Source organism: Triticum urartu, chromosome 1A (assembly GCF_056163025.1).
Source record: "Triticum urartu cultivar PI428250 chromosome 1A, HENAU_Tu73, whole genome shotgun sequence".
Taxonomy (NCBI): Eukaryota; Viridiplantae; Streptophyta; class Magnoliopsida; order Poales; family Poaceae; genus Triticum; species Triticum urartu.
Window position 1 is genome coordinate 340,296,726 of NC_141873.1, and position 21,647 is coordinate 340,318,372.

Consider the following 21,647-nt stretch of genomic DNA (forward strand, 5'->3'; position numbering starts at 1 on the left):
GGCTGCCCCTGTGCATGAACCTGCTCCCGCTAGTGGCGTAATAGTTGATGAGGTTCATGGCAGTGAAAATAAGGTACCATTTTTCTTGTCCATTTGTCTTGTTTCTCATTAGACGGACTTGCTGCCCCTGTGCATGAGGTTCAGTCAGCCCTTTCTAATGACTTTCTGTTTCTTTTTGCAGCAGCAGAATGATGATGTTAGTGTTCCTCCAGAGAAGGTTGCAGACAAGTCCGTCTCAGGCACTGGCTGCTCCGATGGGGTGGTCCTGACTGAACCTCAGTCGTCCATTGGCGCTGAGGTTTCTGATGCTGAGCGGGGAAAGACAACCGTAGACATCATTTTGGAGAAAGATCCTGTTGAGTCTGCTGTTGAAACTGGTGGTAGTGTTGCTGCAAGCCCGGAGAAGTCTCCTGCAGCAGAGCCATAAGTTGATGTTGATGTTGTACAGGCACAACCAAAAGTTTTTCTTGTTTCAGATTCTCCAGATGCTCCAGCTGTTGCTGGTGTCCTTCCCGACGATGCTGCAACGTCTACTGGAGACGACGATGAAGATACCGAAAGCGATAGCTATGGAGAGGAGGTTGATCATTCCAGTGTTGCCGCTGGTCTAGGCAAGGATCCATGAAGAGAGGAGCATGTTTCTCTCTTCTTTCCCCATCCCCTTCACTTTTGTTGTTTGGTTTAGTCCATGATATCCCATGTGAACTTCCTGTGTGGTCTAAGTTGAACTTCAGGATTTGTTGTTTGTCGTGTGGGTTGTAAAGAATGTTAAGTGAACCTGTTTTCTATGTGGGTGAAGGTTTTGTAATGCATGGGTTGTGATGTGTATGATGTTGTGGTTTTATCTTTTCTGATGTAGCAGCTGAGATGTGCTTATGTTTTGAATGTTTGTGCTTGAATGTTGGTCTTAATTGAAACTGTCATGAATCTATGTGCTTGAGTGTTGCTCTTAATTGCTATTTTCTTTTTGGTGAGCAGATAGCGACCTTGCTGTCGTCCGAAAGAAGATTGATGACTTTTATTACAGTGTAACTAGGCTTAAGCATAATCGTTCCAAGAGGTGAGTGCAGCTGGTCAATATTTTACATCATTCATGAACCCCCTGTGAATTGCCTGTGGTTTCATACCTGAACTTCTCCACTATATGTACCTGAACTTCTTATTTTTACTTCTATGGTGCTGAACTTCTGGCCTCCTTTTGTACCGTACTGCCTGTTGTGATATAGCTGAACTTTTGTGCTAACATGTGTTATGAACTTCGTGAGTTCCTGCTGGTGAGCTTGTTTTACTTTCTATTTGCTTGTTTTAGATCAACGATTATGTTCCAAAACAAGGAGCGTGAAGCTTCCGTTGAAGATGTTGCAATATCTTTTGGTCCTCGTGGAATGCTTCGATCTAATGTGGCTGAGTGTGCACTCTACTGTCTACGTGCGAAGTACCAGGGATCGGATAAACTCATCCTGCCGTATTGGGTTTGTGTAAGTCAACCATATAGTGATTTCTTTTTTGTTTTGTTCCTTACCATTTTAGTTAAAACTTGTTTGTCTCATTTTTGTATTTTTTTTCATATGTTTGTGTTGTCTGCATTATTTTAGGACAAGATTTTCAGAGGTCAATTTGATTCCCGTGTGAGGAAGTACTTCATGGCGAGTGGTCCAGATAGCATGGATGCACATGATTCGGTATGTTCTTTGCCTCTGTATTAGTTTTGCAGTGCGGTCCACTGTGTTAATATTTGTTTTATTTTTTCTTTGTACCATTTGATATTAATTCTCATTTTTAAATGATTCGTGTGTTTATGATGCTTCAGGTTGTTTTCCCCACTTTTGACCCGCCTGAGATTCCTGCTTCCATGGGTGGTGTTGGTCATTGGGTTTCGATATTTCTTGACCTGAAGAATTCAAGGTTCCAGCTTCTCAACTCCTATTATGGACCAGGCGATGAATGTGCGGTACGCCTGTTTCGGCGGATGACCGACAACATCAAGAGGCTTTGGAAGGATGCCAGCAACGACAGGGAGACACCCTTCAGTCCTCTTACCATCGACCATTTCGCTCTGGATTGGATTGACGTGCCCCAGCAGCAAAACAAGTATGAGTTCCACTTTTTCTCTTTATCACATCTGTTTAACTGTAGTTGTACTTAAGCTGCGACGTGTTTTATTCGTTGGCTTTCTTTTTCTGTTCTAACACTATTCTTTTACTGCGTTTGATGTCAGTATCGACTGCGGATTCTTCATGCTTACGAATGTTAATTCATATCATGACGGGGTTCTTGCAAATTATTCCCATGAGAATATCGCGGATATCAGGAAGACGTGGTTGTACTCAATCACTTCTTCTAACCTGTTTGAAACAAACTTCCAAGCTCTGTTTGGCTACTACACATGTAAGTATTTGGAACTTGGACTACTTACCTGCACTGCATCTCTTATTCTACCTGAACTTCATATTTTTCTCTGAACTTGGACTTCTGCTTGAGATCTGGCTGGGCAGATGGTTTCACAAGGAGAGGAGCATTTTCTTTGTACATGAACTTCATTTCTATCTTTTTTATTTTTGCTTGTGTGTTTTGTTTCAGTAATTTCTTTCCTTCCATTGCTTACTTGGACATGAGCATTTTCTTTTCTAATTGAACTTCAGAGATGATGCCTTTCTATGGTTTTGTTAGTTGTAGTTGAATGATTTCTAGTTCATCGGTTTATGTTGAACCGTGCCTTTGGTTGTGCCTGAACTTCATTTAGTTTTTTACTGCAACTAATTTTTTTTAGGTCAGCTTGAGTAGTAACCATGTCATCTTTATTAGTTGGACTGCACATTGTGTTGTTCCTGAACTTCAGTTTGTATTTTAATGGTGATGTTTTCTCTTCCTTTTTCTTTGACAGTGGATCCATTGGACTTGAGTGATTACCACTACTCATTCCTCGGGTCACAGGAATACCAGCCTAGGGAGGAATCGATGAGTACAGCTCCGATAGAAGATGATAGACCTCGAACCCTTATTCCTTCCAAGTTGGGGAAGCGGGATGGTGGTATTCGTGGTACTCCAAAAATCCCTTGCTCCAGGAAGGTTGGTGCAGTCGAAGCAGCCGAAGCAGAACTTATTTCGTCTGATGATGATTTTGAGAAGATTGCTTACCCGAAGAATGTTAAATGTGCCGCTAGTACTGTTGCTAGTAGAGGTGGGAAGAATGCTGTCATCACCAGGAGGAAACCGACAGTTGAGTCTAGCAACATTACTTCCTCCAAGAGAGCATCAAGATTGCCTTTGAAGTGGCGTTGTCCTGTCGCTCCCCTAGAAAAATATAGTTACCCTCATCTATCCGAGGCCTGGAAGTTGAAACAATATGTGCTTAGTGAAGAGGGTCTGGAGAAGTATTCTGAGTGAGTTTTCTTCTTCTTAACTTTGTTGCTGCTAGAGATGCTACTCTGTGTCTGAACTTTTGTTGTTGTAGTATGTGGACTTCTATTCATTTTCTCCCTTGCCTTGGAGTTATAGTGTCTGAACTTTTGTTGTTATATTGTCTGAACTGCCGTTGTTGAAGTATCTGAACTTCTGTTTTATGTCTCCTCTTGCTTTTTGAGTTATAGTATCTGAACTTCTCTTTGTAGTTGTATCTGAACTTCTAATATATTTTTTACCAACCTTTTGTATTCTGCAGGACAATCTACTTCATGTTTACCATCCCTGCGAATGTGATTGACCTCACAGGACGTGTCCTTTATACTCCTTTTGGTGAAGGGAAGCAGATGGAAGGAGACATAATGAATTCTCATAAATTTGTGGAAGGATAATCCGGAGACCTCTAAGATATACACTAGTGCTGACTGAAGGAAATATGCCCTAGAGGCAATAATAAAGTTATTATTTATTTCCTTATATCATGATAAATGTTTATTATTCATGCTAGAATTGTATTAACCGGAAACATGATACATGTGTGAATACATAGACAAACAGAGTGTCACTAGTATGCCTCTACTTGACTAGCTCGTTAATCGAAGATGGTTATGTTTCCTAACCATGAACAAAAGAGTTGTTATTTGATTAATGGGATCACATCATTAGAAGAATGATGTGATTGACATGACCCATTCCATTAGCTTAGCACTCAATCGTTTAGTATGTTGCTATTGCTTTCTTCATGACTTATACATGTTCCTATGACTATGAGATTATGCAACTCCCGTTTACCGGAGGAACACTTTGTGTGCTACCAAACGTCACAACGTAACTGGGTGATTATAAAGGAGCTCTACAGGTGTCTCCAAAGGTACATGTTGGGTTGGCGTATTTCAAGATTAGGATTTGTCACTCCGATTGTCGGAGAGGTATCTCTGGGCCCTCTCGGTAATGCACATCACTTAAGCCTTGCAAGCAATGCAACTAATGAGTTAGTTGCGAGATGATGTATTACGGAACGAGTAAAGAGACTTGCTAGTAACGAGATTGAACTAGGTATTGAGATACCGACGATCGAATCTCGGGCAAGTAACATACCGATGACAAAGGGAACAACGTATGTTGTTATGCGGTCTGACCGATAAAGATCTTCGTAGAATATGTGGGAGCCAATATGAGCATCTAGGTTCCGCTATTGGTTATTGACCGGAGACGTGTCTCGGTCATGTCTACATTGTTCTCGAACCTGTAGGGTCCGCATGCTTAAGGTTTCGATGACAGTTATATTATGAGTTTATGAGTTTTGATGTACCGAAGGAGTTCGGAGTCCCGGATGAGATCGGGGACATGAACAGGAGCCTTGAAATGGTTGAGACGTAAAGATCGATATATTGGACGACTATATTCGGACTTCGGAAAGGTTCCGAGTGATTCGGATATTTTTCGGAGTGCCGGAGAGTTACGGGAATTCGCTGGGAGAAGTATTGGGCCTTATTGGGCCATACGGGAAAGAGAGAGGGGCTGCCTAGGGCAGGCCGTGCGCCCCCCCAAGGCCTAGTCCGAATTGGACTAGGGGGAGGGGCTGCGCCCCCTCCTTCCTTCCCTTCTCCCTTCCCCTTCCTTGTCTCCTACTCCTACTACTTGGAAGGACTCCTAGTTGGACTAGGAAAGGGGGAATCCTACTCCCGGTGGGACTAGGACTCCCCTAGGGCGCGCCATAGAGAGGGCCGGCCCTCCCCTCCTCCACTCCTTTATATACGGGGGCAGGGGGCACCCCATAGACACACAAGTTGATCCACGTGATCGTTTTCTTAGCCGTGTGCGGTGCCCCCTTCCACCATAATCCTCGATAATATTGTAGCGGTGCTTAGGCGAAGCCCTGCGACGGTAGACCATCAAGATCGTCACCACGCCATCGTGCTGACAGAACTCTTCCCCGACACTTTGCTGGATCGGAGTCCGGGGATCGTCATCGAGCTGAACGTGTGCTAAAACTTGGAGGTGCCGTAGTTTCGGTGCTTGATCGGTCGGGCCGTGAAGACGTACGACTACATCAACCGCGTTGTGCTAACGCTTCCGCTGTCAGTCTACGAGGGTACATAGATTACACTCTCCCCTCTCGTTGCTATGCATCACCATGATCTTGCGTGTGCGTAGGAATTTTTTTTAAATTACTACGTTCCCCAACAGTGGTATCAGAGCCTAGGTTTTATGCATTGATGTTGTGCACGAGTAGAACACAAGTGAGTTGTGGGCGATATAAGTCATACTGCTTACCAGCATGTCATACTTTGGTTCGGCGGTATTGTTGGATGAAGCGGCCCGGACCGACATTACGCGTACGCTTACGCGAGACTGGTTCTACCGACGTGCTTTGCACACAGGTGGCTGGCGGGTGTCAGTTTCTCCAACTTTAGTTGAACCGAGTGTGGCTACGCCCGGTCCTTGCAAAGGTTAAAACATCACCAACTTGACAAACTATCGTTCTGGTTTTGATGCGTAGGTAAGATTGGTTCTTGCTAAGCCCGTAGCAGCCACGTAAAACTTGCAACAACAAAGTAGAGGACGTCTAACTTGTTTTTGCAGGGCATGTTGTTATGTGATATGGTCAAGACATGATGAGATATAAGTTGTTGTATAAGATGATCATGTTTTGTTGAAGTTATCGGCAACTGGCAAAATCCTTATGGTTGTCTCTCTATTGCATAAGATGCAAGCGCCAAATAATTGCTTTACTTTATCGCTATGCGATAGCAATAGTTGCAAGAGCAATTGTTGGCGAGACGACCATGTAACGACACATTGATATAGATCAAGATGATGGAGATCATGGTGTCATGCCGGTGACGATGGAAATCATGACGATACTTTGGAGATAGAGATCAAAGGCACAAGATGATGATGGCCATATCATGTCACATATTTTGATTGCATGTGATGTTTATCTTTTATACATCTTATCTTGCTTTGATTGACGGTAGCATTTTAAGATGATCTCTCGCTAATTATCAAGAAGTGTTCTCCCTGAGTATGCACCGTTGCGAAAGTTCTTCGTGCTGAGACACCACATGATGATCGGGTGTGATAGGCTCTACGTTCAAATACAACGGGTGCAAAATAGTTGCACACGCGGAATACTCAGGTTATACTTGACGAGCCAAGCATATACAGATATGGCCTCGGAACACGGAGACCGAAAGGTCGAGCGTGAATCATATAGTAGATATGATCAACATAGTGATGTTCACCAATGAAACTACTCCATCTCACGTGATGATCGGACATGGTTTAGTTGATTTGGATCACGTGATCACTTAGAGGATTAGAGGGATGTCTATCTAAGTGGGAGTTCTTAAGTAATATGATTAATTGAACTTAAATTTATCATGAACTTAGTCCTGGTAGTATTTTGCAAATCATGTTGTAGATCAATAGCTCGCGTTGTTGCTTCCTTGTGTTTATTTTGATATGTTCCTAGAGAAAATTGTGTTGAAAGATGTTAGTAGCAATGATGAAGATTGGATCCGTGATCTAAGGTTTATCCTCATTGCTGCACACAAGAATTATGTCCTTGATGCACCGCTAGGTGACAGACCTATTGCAGGAGCAGATGTAGACGTTATGAATGTTTGGCTAGCTCAATATGATGACTACTTGATAGTTTAGTGCACCATGCTTAACGGCTTAGAATCGGGACTTCAAAGACGTTTTGAACGTCATGGACCATATGAGATGTTCCAGGAGTTGAAGTTAATATTTCAAGCAAATACCCGAGTTGAGAGATATGAAGTCTCCAACAAGTTCTATAGCTAAAAGATGGAGGAGAATCGCTCAACTAGTGAGCATGTGCTTAGATTGTCTGGGTACTACAATCGCTTGAATCAAGTGGGAGTTAATCTTCCAGATAAGATAGTGATTAACAGAATTCTCTAGTCACCATCACCAAGTTAGTAGAACTTCGTGATGAACTATAGTATGCAAGGGATGACAAAAACGACTCCCAGGCTTTTCATGATGATGAAATCAATGAAGGTAGAAATAAAGAAAGAGCATCAAGTGTTGATGGTTGACAAGATCACTAGTTTCAAGAAAAGGGCAAGCGGAAAAAGGGGAACTTCAAGAAAAACAACAAGCAAGTTGCTGCTCAAGTGAAGAAGCCCAAGTCTGGTCCTAAGCCTAAGACTAAGTGCTTCTACTGCAAAGGGACTGGTCACTAGAAGCGGAACTACCCCAAGTGATTGGCGGATAAGAAGGATGGCAAAGTGAACATAAGTATATTTGATATACATGTTATTGATGTGTACTTTACTAGTGTTTATAGCAACCCCTCAGTATTAGATACTAGTTCAATTGCTAAGATTAGTAACTCGAAATGGGAGTTGCAGAATAAACAGAGACTAGTTAAGGGTGAAGTGATGATGTGTGTTTGAAGTAGTTCCAAGATTGATATGATCATCATCGCACACTCCCTATACTTTCGGGATTAGTGTTGAACCTAAATAAGTGTTATTTGGTGTTTGCGTTGAGCATAAATATGATTTGATCATGTTTATTGCAATACGGTTATTCATTTAAGTAAGAGAATAAATTGTTGTTCTGTTTACATGAATAAAACCTTATATGGTTACACACCCAATGAAAATGGTTCGTTGGATCTCGATCGTAGTGATACACATATTCATAATATTGAAACCAAAACATGCAAAGTTAATAATGATAGTGCAACTTATTTGTGGCACTGCCGTTTAGGTCATATTGGTGTAAAGCGCATGAAGAAACTCCATGCTGATGGGTTTTTGGAATCACTTGATTATGAATCACTTGATGCTTGCGAACCATGCCTCATGGTCAAGATGACTAAAACGCCGTTCTCTAGAACAATAGAGCGAGGAACAATTTTGTTGGAAATCATACATACTGATGTATGTGGTCCGATGAATATTAAAGCTCGTGACAAGTATCATTATTTTCTGACCTTCACAGACGATTTAAGCAGATATGAGTATATCTACTTGATGAAACATAAGTCTGAAAAGTTCAAAGTATTTCAGAGTGAAGTGGAAAATCATCGTGACAAGAAAATAAAGTTTCTACGATATGATCTTAGAAGTAAAATATTTGAGTTACGAGTTTGGCCTTCAGTTAAAACAATGTGAAATAGTTTCACTACTCACGCCACCTGGAACACCACAATGTAATGGTGTGTTCGAACGTCATAACCGTACTTTATTAGATATGGTGCGATCTATGATGTCTCTTACAGATTTACCGCTATCGTTTTGGGGTTATGCATTAGAGACAGCTACATTCACGTTAAAAAGGGCACCATCTAAATCCATTGAGACGGCACCGTATGAACTGTGGTTTGGCAAGAAACCAAATTTGTCGTTTGTTAAAGTTTGAGGTTGCGATGCTTATATGAAAAAGTTTCATCCTGATAAGCTCAAACCCAAATCGGAGAAATATGTCTTCATAGGATACCCAAAGGAGACTGTTGGGTACACCTTCTATCACAGATCCGAAGGCAAGTTATTCATTGCTGAGAATGGATCCTTTCTAGAGAAGGAGTTTCTCTCGAAAGAAGTGAGTGGGAGGAAAGTAGAACTTGATGAGGTAACTGTACCTGCTCCCTTATTGGAAAGTAGTTCATCACAGAAATATGTTCCTGTGACTACTACACCAATTAGTGAGGAAGCTAATGATGATGATCATGTAACTTCAGATCAAGTTGCTACCGAACCTCGTAGGTAAACCAGAGTGAGATCCGCACCAGAGTGGTACGGTAATCCAGTTCTGGAGGTCATGTTACTTGACCATGACGAGCCTACGAACTATGAGGAAGCGATGATGAGCCCAGATTCCGCGAAATGGCTTGAGGCCATGAAATCTGAGATGAGATCCATGTATGAAAACAAAGTATGGACTTTGATTGACTTGCCCAATGATCGGCGAGCCATTGAGATTAAATGGGTCTTCAAGAGGAATACGGACGCTGATAGTAGTGTTACTATCTACAAAGATAGAATTGTCGCAAAAAGGTTTTCGACAAGTTCAAGGTGTTGACTACGATGAGAGTTTCTCACTCGTATCTATGCTTAAGTCTGTCCGAATCATGTTAGCAATTGCCGCATTTTATGAAATCTGGCAAATGGATGTCAAAACTGCATTCCTGAATGGATTTCTGGAAGAAGAGTTGTATATGATGTAACCAGAAGTTTTTGTCAATCCTAAAGGTGCTAACAAAATGTGCAAGCTCCAGCGATCCATCTATGGACTGGTGCAAGCATCTCGGAGTTGGAATATGCACTTTGATGAGATGATCAAAGCATATAGTTTTATACAGACTTGCGGGAAAGGCTATATTTACAAGAAAGTGAGTGGGAGCACTACAGCATTTCTGATAAGTATATGTGAATGACATATTGTTGATCGGAAATAATGTAGAATTATTCTGCAAAGCATAAAGGAGTGTTTTGAAAGAAGTTTTTCAAAGAAAGACCTCGGTGAAGCTGCTTACATATTAAGCATCAAGATCTATAGAGATAGATCAAGACGCTTGATAAGTTTTTTTTCAATGAGTACATACCTTGACAATATTTTGAAGTAGTTCAAAAATGGAACAGTCAAAGAAAGAGTTCTTGGATGTGTTACAAGGTGTGAAATTGAGTAAGACTCAAAGCCCGACCACGGCAGAAGATAGAAAGAGAATGAAAGTCATTCCCTATGCCTCAGCCATAGGTTCTATAAAGTATGCCATGCTGTGTACCAGATCTATTGTATACCCTACACTGTGTTAAGAAAGGGAGTACAATAGTGATCTAAGAGTAGATCACTGGACAGCGGTAAAAATTATCCTTAGTGGAATAAGGAAATATTTCTCAATTATGAAGGTGAAAAAAGGTTCGTCATAAAAAGTTACGTCGATGCAAGTTTTGACACAGATCTGGATGACTCTAAGTCTCGATCTAGATACATATTGAAAGTGGGAGCAATTAGCTAGAGTAGCTCCGTGCAGAGCATTGTAGACATAGAATTCGCAAAATACTTACGGATCTGTATGTGACAGACCCGTTGACTAAAATAATCTCACAAGCACAACATGATCACACCTTAGTAGTCTTTGGGTGTTAATCACATAAACGATGTGAACTAGATTACTGACTCTAGTAAACCCTTTGGGTATAGGTCACATGATGATGTGAACTATGGGTGTTAATCACGTGGTGATGTGAATTATTAGTGTTGAATCACATGGCGATGTGAACTAGATTATTGACTCTAGTGCAAGTGGGAGACTGGAGGAAATATGCCCTAGAGGCAATAATAAAGTTATTATTTATTTCCTTATATCATGATAAATGTTTATTATTCATGCTAGAATTGTATTAACCGGAAACATGATACATGTGTGAATACATAGACAAACAGAGTGTCACTAGTATGCCTCTACTTGACTAGCTCGTTAATCGAAGATGGTTATGTTTCCTAACCATGAACAAAAGAGTTGTTATTTGATTAACGGGATCACATCATTAGAAGAATGATGTGATTGACATGACCCATTCCATTAGCTTAGCACTCGATCGTTTAGTATGTTGCTATTGCTTTCTTCATGACTTATACATGTTCCTATGACTATGAGATTATGCAACTCCCGTTTACCGGAGGAACACTTTGTGTGCTACCAAACGTCACAACGTAACTGGGTGATTATAAAGGAGCTCTAGAGGTGTGTCCAAAGGTACATGTTGGGTTGGCGTATTTCAAGATTAGGATTTGTCACTCCGATTGTCGGAGAGGTATCTCTGGGCCCTCTCGGTAATGCACATCACTTAAGCCTTGCAAGCAATGCAACTAATGAGTTAGTTGCGAGATGATGTATTATAGAACGAGTAAAGAGACTTGCCGGTAACGAGATTGAACTAGGTATTGAGATACCGACGATCGAATCTCGGGAAGTAACATACCGATGACAAAGGGAACAACGTATGTTGTTATGCGGTCTGACCGATAAAGATCTTCGTAGAATATGTGGGAGCCAATATGAGCATCTAGGTTCCGCTATTGGTTATTGACCGGAGACGTGTCTCGGTCATGTCTACATTGTTCTCGAACCTGTAGGGTCCGCATGCTTAAGGTTTCGATGACAGTTATATTATGAGTTTATGAGTTTTGATGTACCGAAGGAGTTCGGAGTCCCGGATGAGATCGGGGACATGAACAAGAGCCTTGAAATGGTTGAGACGTAAAGATCGATATATTGGACGACTATATTCGGACTTCGGAAAGGTTCCGAGTGATTCGGATATTTTTCGGAGTGCCGGAGAGTTACGGGAATTCGCTGGGAGAAGTATTGGGCCTTATTGGGCCATACGGGAAAGAGAGAGGGGCTGCCTAGGGCAGGCCGCGCGCCCCCCCCAAGGCCTAGTCCGAATTGGACTAGGGGGAGGGGCTGCGCCCCCTCCTTCCTTCCCTTCTCCCTTCCCCTTCCTTGTCTCCTACTCCCACTACTTGGAAGGACTCCTAGTTGGACTAGGAAAGGGGGAATCCTACTCCCGGTGGGAGTAGGACTCCCCTAGGGCGCGCCATAGAGAGGGCCGGCCCTCCCCTCCTCCACTCCTTTATATACGGGGGCAGGGGGCACCCCATAGACACACAAGTTGATCCACGTGATCATTTTCTTAGCCGTGTGCGGTGCCCCCTTCCACCATAATCCTCGATAATATTGTAGCGGTGCTTAGGCGAAGCCCTGCGACGGCAGAACATCAAGATCGTCACCACGCCATCATGCTGACGGAACTCTTGCCCGACACTTTGCTGGATCGGAGTCGGGGGATCGTCATCGAGCTGAACGTGTGCTAAAACTTGGAGGTGTCGTAGTTTCGGTGCTTGATCGGTCGGGCCGTGAAGACGTACGACTACATCAACCGCGTTGTGCTAATGCTTCCGCTGTCGGTCTACGAGGGTACGTAGATTACACTCTCCCCTCTCGTTGCTATGCATCACCATGATCTTGCGTGTGCGTAGGAATTTTTTTGAAATTACTACGTTCCCCAACACTGACAGGGTTGTTCTTAGTCCCTACTTCATATATGTTTTAGTTCTTTGCACCCCTATCTCCCTTTTTTGCATTGGTTTTGTTGTAGTGGCATTTGGGAGGTGTTTTTAATTGTGTTTTTGTGAATGCACAGTACTGCCTGGAGTATGATTTCTACGCTGCAGCAGTTCCAAAGTTTGATGCAAAAAAATCTGCTGGTCTCCTCCCAATGTTTGTTCGCAAGGAAGAAGACCTTCTTAACGAAAGCTGGTTAGGTTTTCATAACTCTTTTTTTTTAATTTCATGTGCATCCTTTTGCTAAGTTTGTCAAGAAGTTTTTGTTCATACCGGTTCTTTAGTACATATGCTTTTATAGTTTGTGTTCACCGGTCCTTTCATTCTTGGCAGGTTTTCTTGATACTATTCAAGCCAATTGGCACAATGGCGCACTACAGTGTGTATGTGGTGAATAGATATCGTGGGAGCATTGACATCCTTGATTCACTTTATTATGCTAATATGGAAACGTCGTGAACGAGTTTCCACGGGGACTGCCAAAATATCATGAGTGTTTCTTAGCCTGAACCTCCTTTCACATTCTCTTGTTTGACACGAAGTTTATTATGCCTTGTGTTGACAAAATATGTTGTTATCTCTGTTTTTTGGTAATACTGCTTGAACTGACTATGATTTGGAAGTTGAACTTCTACCATTTTGTTTAGCTGGATCTTATGCAAGTGTTGCTTTTTATGTACCTGAACTTAACTATTTTGGTTAACATGTTTTTGACTTCATCTTATTTTGTTATTTCTGGCAGATCAAGAGATTTGTTGGGTTGCTCGAGGAGGTGTATGGCAAGGCTGCCTACAAAGCGAGCAAGCAGCCTAACTGGGTGACTATTGCCAAGAGGCCGACTTTTATCGATGTTTCGAAGCAGAAGAATAATGATTGTGGTTTCTTTGCCATGAAGTTCTGCTCTTCATATGATGGCAATGATATTGTTGAAGATTTTGGTGATGTGGAAGTATGTTCCGTCCTTGTTCTTGTCTGATCATCCTTCTCATTTTTCTTGTGTGTTTTTGCGGAGACGCTCCTGCTTTTGGTTTTAGTTATCCGTTACTAAACCATCGTTTCATTTTCTTTGTTTGCAGGCTGCTGCAGATGACTAGAAGGCTGAGTTCATGCACACTCTGATGTTTAGCGAGAAGAATGAAGTCATTCGTTCAGAGCTCCCTAAAGATATCCAGTCCTTTGGCCCATGAATTCGAAGCATTAGTTTCATTGTAGATTTGATTTCATGCAGATTTTTAGGTTTGATAATGATTGGAACAATCCCGTAAAGATTTGGTTTGTAAGAATGTTTTAGTGATTTGTGTATCTATAGGTGCAGCACTATTTACTTATGATATTGTCGATAAAATGTATTTCGTGTGAAGAATGATTTGGCTTTGTGAATTTCAATGTACTGGATTGTTTTCAGTATCCGTGTGTTGCATGTTTTTGCCCCAACAGATGTACCTGAACTTCTCCCTTGGTTATGGCTGAACTGCTTGATTTTTTTGTGTTGTTTAATTTTTGGTCCCCAACATATGATCGTTGACTTGAACTTCTGCTTTTGAGATGTGGCTGGGCTGCTGGTTTCAGATGGATAGGATATTCTGTGTCGTGTAATGTATTGGTAATTTTCAACCCAACCAATATGTATGCTTTTGCATTGAATCTATATTTGTTTATTTGTGTTTTTTCAAGTGCGAATGTATTTCAGCTGTAACTTTGTGCAAAAATATTCTTGACGTTTCTTTTATCTTTTGTCGGCATTGTACATGAACTTATGCACGTATCCAAGAAGAACTTCACATTTGAACGCGTTGTCTTAGGCTTTGCTAACCTTAGTTTATGCGGCGAAACTTTATTTTTTAAGTATATTTTTCCTACATCGATTTTATATACCAGAACTTCTTCTGTAAGCTGACCTGAACTTCAAAAATGTATGATTATTTGTTGGTTGCTCTTTTATGGAATACAACACCAACACCTCCTGCCATAATATACCAGGACTTCTGCAGTAATCTTCTTGAACTTCACAGTGTATGTTTTTCATTTTTGTTCTTGCTTGCACTTTCATGCAAGCAGCACCAGCACAATACTTCCTCTCATAACATACCAGAACTTCCACTGTAATCTTACTTGAACTTCACAGTGTATTTTTTTTCATTTTTGTTCTTGCTTGCACTTTCATGCAATACATGACCAGCACAACACTTCCTCTCATAATATACCAGAACTTCCACTGTAATCTTACTTGAACTTCACAGTGTATATTTACCAGGACTTCTAGTGTATAATTTCTTTGAAAGTTCAAAAAAAGGGCATGACATAATATTTTTCTGCACATTGACATGACATAAGTTTGCATTGTGTTAATTGACCTATTCTAACTGTTCATCAACCTTGCGCTCCTCCTAGGCTTTGGTGGTAGAGATTTTTACTTGACATGTACCTCTTCCTATTCATCGTCCTCTTCCTCTTCCTCTTCATCATCGTCTTCATCTTCCTCTTCGTCTTCCTCTTCTTCAATGGTGTCTTCATCTTCGTCTTCCTCTTCATCTTCCACCACTTTCTTTTTGATGGCTCTAGGTTTTGCTTTATGTTTCTTCTCTGTCTTTTTGCTTGTCTTTTCAGCATCTGCTCGCTTCGGGCATGTTCTTGCATTATGTGGTTCATACTCCTTGCATATGCTACAAAGTATGCTACTTGCTTTCTTTGGGTGTGGTCCATTCTTTTGTTCCATAACTTTGGGCTGCTATTTTTGAGATTTGGGTTGCTTGACCTCCTCATCATTGTTTCTTTCCAAGAGTGTTGGACAGGTCAGCTTGTTGCGTCCCGCAACCTGCTTGCACACACTACATTTCATGTGTCCAAGTGGCACTCCATTCTCATCGAGCACGACGACTCTTCCTGCTGGTGGTGCCTTTATTTGAGCTCTCTTGTCACTTTTCTTTGCTGCAGTAATTTTCTTCCTACCCTTTGTTTCAAAATACAGCAGCAGTTTCATCGTCTCTTGCTGTCGCTGCTCCATTGATTGGCCATCACCCTAGTTGCATCGGTTGGCTTCAGCGGCGGCGTTGAGCATTTCAGCTGCATAATAATGAAGGTCATCTTCAATTTCAGCGTCCTCTTCAGCCATCCTTTCGTCAGCATCTACTTGATTTACTGAATGTATTGCATCAAGCTCTTCCGCGAGCCTCTTGAGAACATAGTAGGCTCTGTCATATTGCTGGTCACATCTCATCTCTTTCTTGTTAACCATCAAATTCAGCTGCAGCAAGATGTCTTGCTTCGATAGCCTTGAGCTGCCATCCGATGCGGTTGTGTTGTAGTCCCTTGTATCAAAGGTTGGTTGTGATTTTGTAGTCTTTGTGTACCGTTTGAGGATATACTTGTTTGGAAATTTGTCAGGCTTGAGGTAGTCCAGTATGTTCATGATGTGAAGGCAGAACAGGCCTGCATTTTTGTGATGAATACAGAATACATAGTTTGTGAGCCAGCAATGAGTTTCATAAATTTTGATATGATACTACTAGTCTAGCTATTTAATGAGTTTGTTTTTTCACTCACCTGTGTGTGTCCAGAGCTTGCATTCACACTCGTATATTTCATTCTCTGGGTCAGCTACAACCTGGAATTCATGCTTTGACCAGGAAAATCTTTCTTCATCATCATGGCCAGACTTGTTGTGGTAGTACACAAGGTACTTAGTGGGCTCTGTTGTACGCTTTGCGTGAAATAGCGTGGCTTTTCTCATCCTATTCCTCATCTCGGTGTACACGGCTCTCGTGTACTTGATAGACATGTCTTCCTCGTAGCCGTAAGTTGTTTTTGTCACAGGATTGGTCTGCACATGTCAAAAAGTAAGATATTAGTCATAGCAAAGTCATGGGTTTCATTTTTTTAAAATTCAAAGTGCACATGTTGAAGGTAAACAGAACATGATTGGGGTGTTTTTTTGTCATCGTACCATGCTGGTCATTGTTTGCTTGTTCTCCTTCTGCATCTGAGTTTGTATGCAAGCATTGACCCGCCTAGCAAACTTGTGTAGGTTCTGGGTCCCCTTGACAAAACCTTTCTTGAGGACGTGGTTCATGCTCTTGCTTCGTTGTGTGGAAGTCATTCTAGCACATAAAATGTTCTTGTAATATGCTGAAATCCACATCTTCCTATCACTCCAGAGCTGCATCATCATCTGGTCGTTCTCCAGGTTGTACTTGTGCACGAGTTCAGCCCAGGCATCTTCAAACTCCGTTGGCATCAGCGGCCAGTTTAATATAGATGTGAAATCCTCTTTGATCTTTTATACTTTTTGTACAGCAACGCGGGGTATTCCCTGTACTTCTTCATGATGTGCCAATGGCATAGCTTGTGGACGGTGTTTGGAAATGATTGTGGTATAGCTTTCTCCATCGATGGGCACTGGTCTGCATGAATTAAAAAAATGAAACTTGCTTCTTTTTTGCACTGACGGTGAACTTATGTTGTACAAGTACTTGAACTTCACATCTAGCAGTATGGCTATCTAAGAATGTCACATGTATTTTTTTCTTACAGGAGTGTTGCTGAACTTCTGTGGTACCAGTGCTTGAACTTCACAGGTAGTAGTAGGACTAACTAGTAGTGTCACACTCAAAAAATTTCTTATAGGAGTGTTGTTGAACTTCTGTGGTACCAGTGCTTGAACTTCACATAAATAACTATATTTTTCTGAACATGTTACATATATTTTTCTTACAGCTTTTGTCCTTGAACTTCTATGATTCCTGTATTTGAACTTCACATCCATAACTAATTTTTTTCTAAATATGTGACAGATATTTTTGCTTGCTTGTATTGTTTAGCTAGACTTCTGTGCTAACAATGGTTGAACTGCTTGCTTTACATTATTTTTTAGAGAAAACTAATGTACCCAATACAGAGCCATGGACTGAAAAGATGATGAAACTTGTAGAGTTTTTTTTTGAACTCACCTGTTAGAATGCAAGTTGGGTGCTTGTTGTTCATGCACCATACAAATGTATCGAATAACCACTTGAATGAGTTTGCATCTTCGTCTCTGATAAGGGCAACAGCAAATATCGCTGACTACAAGTGATGGTTTGTTCCAACAAACACTCCCAGAGGCATATGAAATCTGTTGGTCTTGTATGTTGTGTCAAATGTTACACAATCGCAAAAGTCTTGATAGGCTCCTCGGCAGCTTGCATTGGACCAGAAAATGTTTTTAATTGACTTGTCCTTGTCCACTTGTATGTCATAGAAAAACTCATCATTGATTGCCTTCATGTCCTTGAAGAATGAAACAAGTTTCAATACATCATCCAAATCATATTTCCTTGCATTCATGGCTTTCCTGCAAATCACATGCAAACATGCATTTGTTATTTTTTCTTTCAAAGGGTTGTGACCTAGGATGCTATTTACATTTTGCAGTATGTGGATGTTTGAATACTTACTGGTTTAGTAGGTCTCGTCCGGTCATGCTTAGGAAGTAGCTTCCATCTTCATTTTCAGATAGGATGGACATGATTGTTGTGTGCTTGACATCATGGTACTGCAGGAGCTTTACGTACTCCAAAATAGTGGGGTCATAATTCTTGTGTGAGTGCAAGAATACGAGCATGTCATCAGTTTGCATGAGTTCATGATTATGATTGTACTCAATGTCCACTACCACGCATGTTTTATCCTCCTGCACCTTCACTTTCATTCTTGCATTGCAGCTTGTCCTCTGCGATGTTTTGTTTTGCTTCCTGTTGGCCTCTGAAACAGAAGATGTGTGTATCCCTTGGAAGGCGCAAACAAAATACTTGTGGTTGTCATTTCCCCCAGTCTTCTTGATTCCAAAACTATCATGTCTGGCGTATCTGTTATAAAATTCCCTTGCTTTCTCTACATCTTTGAATCACATCTTTAGTCTTGGTATTAGATAATCCGGTAGATCCGGCGTATGCAGAAAAAGAAAAAATAATCCAAACAGCACGTTAAAATGCAGTTTTATGAACTTGTTATCCTAGAGGGAGCAGAAAATTTGCACATAATACAAGATGCGTATATAAATATTTTTTGTTTCACTTACGTGCATGTATGATTGCAACTCTGCCGGAGTCTGCTGGTGTCCCTCTGGGATGGGGCACGGTGGAGGAATCATAGCAGGATGCAGGAGTGGATCACGAGGAGGAAGGAGGGCTGAAGATGGCCTCTCTCTTGTTTGTGTCCTTTTTGCTTGAGGTGGTTGTGGAGGTATTGCGATCCTGGTCTTGGTTTGCTCTTTTGTTTTGTGAAGCAGTCCATCTACCTTATGCCCCATACCATTCTGACCTGTAGCAGCAGCAGCAGGATCCAACGGTGGTAGTGTGCAGAGCACTCTCCTCCATGTGTGTGTTCCTGTTGGATTTGTCCTGGGATCCGGTTTAGTTCCTTCGCTTTGGCATTGATGAGGTACACCAGGATAACCTCCAGAGTTACATGCAGGACTTGAGCTAACCCCCTCCTCCATCGGCGTGCTTGGGAGTCTGCTAGTGGATACAAAGAATCTGCGAGGGATTTCCGGCGTCACCCAATTAGGTGGAGGCGCAAAGTTGTGCGGATAGGGCTGTGACCCAGCATCTTGGAAGTCTCGTGTGTTTCGGGTGTCATCCATTTTTGGTCTGGAGCAGGTTGGTAATGTTGTTGGTGCGTTTGAGGTGTGACCCATTGAGGGGGTGGTGCAACGCGTATAGGCTTTGGATTGTGTACTTGCTGCTGGGAACTTCTAAGCTTCTTCATGCGTCTCTCGTCTTGCTGACATAAAAGAATAAAATGTCTATTAGCACACAAGTTATATCTGCCTATACCTTTGTAACTGAACTTAGCATTATTCACAGCCTGAACTTCTCATATAAAAGTGGTGATAGCCATCACACTATGCACTGAGCTGAGCATCTGCCAATACTTTTGTACCTGAACTGAGCACCCTTCACAGAATGAACGTCACATCCTGTTTAATTCTACAATATTTGATTACTTATATGTACCTGAACTGAGCACTGTACACAACCTGGACTTCTTTTTTTGCAAAGGGGAAATACTGTCTACGGTTAAAAAACCTGAACCTTCATGAGTTTGAATGGTTGGACTGCTAGTGCATACCAACCTGACCTTCATGTGATATCACATGCATGTTCTATTTTCCTTTTATTTTTTTTTGCACAGAACCAGATACATACCAACCTGAACTCTAGCACACTTACTAGTTGAACTTCACATGGCTTTTCCACATGTGAATGTGAATGCAGGCAGATTTTATAGTGTTTGTAGTCTGGACTGATGCTCACACACCACCTGAACTTCACATGGCTGTAAGCAAATAAAAAACCAAAGAAAGTAAGAAGTTCAACCATACCCTGGCTAGAAGTTCGGCCAACCTTTTTCCAGCAGCTGATAGGCCACCTTGAGAACAATTCATCGTGGAGGTAGGAGAGGAATTCCATGGCAATCCATGTCTTGCAGGGGGCGCGAAGTTCATCTGCACGAAGCAAGAAGGTCAGAGAAGGCAAGATTGAAGAAAAAGGAAAAATTGGGAGGAAGTTCATGTACTTTTGTCGCTGAATTTGAGGGCGCAGCCGATGCCGCCTCCGCGGAGGAGTTGCTCCGTTGTTCGCGCCGCTCGCCGTAGCTTGCATCGGGGCCGTCATCTGGTCTGCCAAGGCTTCGGGTGGTGACGATGGGACGAGGATGCGGCTTCCTGAAGTCCATGGTGGCTTCGCCGCGTCCAGGCGACGCGGGCTCCCTCGCGCCGGCGTCCGCCGTCGCTCACTCGCCCGCGCCAGTGGTCGGCCAGGAGCTGGAGACGTAGGGGAGGCGGCGGATCCGGCCGGCCAGGAGCTGGGGAAGGAAGGGAGGCGGCGGATCTGGCAAAGATCGGTGGCGAGGAGGGGGAGGTCGGGGGATCAAGGGGAGGAGGGGGCTGGGGCGGCTCGGGATAGGGATCAGGTGGATCCTGTCGGGAGGGCCTCGAGATCCAGTGGATCCTGTCGGGAGGGCCTCGGGATCTAGTGGATCCTGTCGAGCCGGCGGCAGTTCGGAAGTTTGGGAGGGCCCTGTCGGGCCCTATATAGGGGCTGCTGTGATCCAAATAACTATTCTAATCCTGGGATTAGAATTGTGTTGTCCTATATATATATATATATCTTGTGATGATCTAATGAACAATTAATATATATATATATATATATATATATATTATGAATTCCATTTTCTATCTATTTTTGTATACTAATTTGAATCTAGCTGTTATCATCCACATATACAGAATGGAAAGCGTATATACACACATTGAAACAGAATATATAAGAATGGAAAATAAAGTACGCACATTGAAACAGAGCAATACTATGATTGTTGTGAGTACATAGCTATCCACGTCGAAACGACTTTCCAAAATAAAACGCGTCCATGAGACCATGACCAGCAGCTCTTGCCTAGGGTAGCTCTTGGCTCTGCCTGAACTCGTGCAGGTGTTCGTCCAAGCAGTCGACATGCTCGCGGTACATCTGGAGCGCGATCTCGAGCTCCAAGTTAGCTATTTCATCGGAGATCACCAGCTCGAGGATGCGACGGCCATGTTCCTCTACTGCGCCCAGGTGGACACCTGGGCCAAGGAGGCGGTCGAGCCTATGGACCAGCGCATTGGCATCCAACGGGCCGCGGAAAAGGTGAATGGCAGCACCAACGCGAACGACGCGGTGGGCGTCCGATGCAAGTACGGCGCGGCCGGCCTCTGGTGCAAGTACGGCTCTGAGGGCCTCTGCCCACTCCTTGCAAGGAATGGGGGTACTGACGGGACGTGTACCCAGCTGCGATGCCGCGTCGACGGCAGGCAAGCGCCAATGGATCTGCTCTTGCTGTGCGGCGCGCCGTGCCTCTCGCTCTGCAAAGCTCCAATGGGCTCGCCGTGCGGTGAGCCACAGCCTATCGGCACGGACGCGCCTAGCTTTCTCTACGGCGCGCCATCGATCATGTTGTGCGGTGAGCTGCAGCCTGTTGGCGCTGACATGCCTATCTTGATCCGCGACGCTCAAGCGCCATGCGCCAAAGGTCTGCTCAACCCTGGTGATGACGCGCATCACGGCGTCGTCCATCGCGTTGCCGGGGAGCGCCTCGGCCTCGACGGGCC

General features: G+C 42.8%; 2 protein-coding genes across 2 annotated transcripts; one reads left to right on the forward strand and one right to left on the reverse strand.

The window, feature by feature from the left end:
* Positions 1-1,664: 1,664 nt before the first annotated feature.
* On the forward strand, positions 1,665-13,608 carry LOC147991139 (uncharacterized). The gene is made up of 8 exons (XM_087538536.1): positions 1,665-1,682; positions 1,811-2,091; positions 2,219-2,388; positions 2,885-3,069; positions 12,594-12,674; positions 12,848-12,904; positions 13,257-13,463; positions 13,591-13,608. The coding sequence occupies exons 1-8, from the start codon at positions 1,665-1,667 to the stop codon at positions 13,606-13,608; spliced, it is 1,017 nt and encodes a 338-aa protein (XP_087394662.1).
* A 1,925-nt stretch (positions 13,609-15,533) lies between these two features.
* LOC147991140 (protein FAR1-RELATED SEQUENCE 5-like) lies at positions 15,534-16,748 on the reverse strand. The gene is made up of 3 exons (XM_087538537.1): positions 16,458-16,748; positions 16,058-16,334; positions 15,534-15,943 (listed from the first exon to the last, which is right to left on the reverse strand). The coding sequence occupies exons 1-3, from the start codon at positions 16,746-16,748 to the stop codon at positions 15,534-15,536; spliced, it is 978 nt and encodes a 325-aa protein (XP_087394663.1).
* Positions 16,749-21,647: the final 4,899 nt, after the last annotated feature.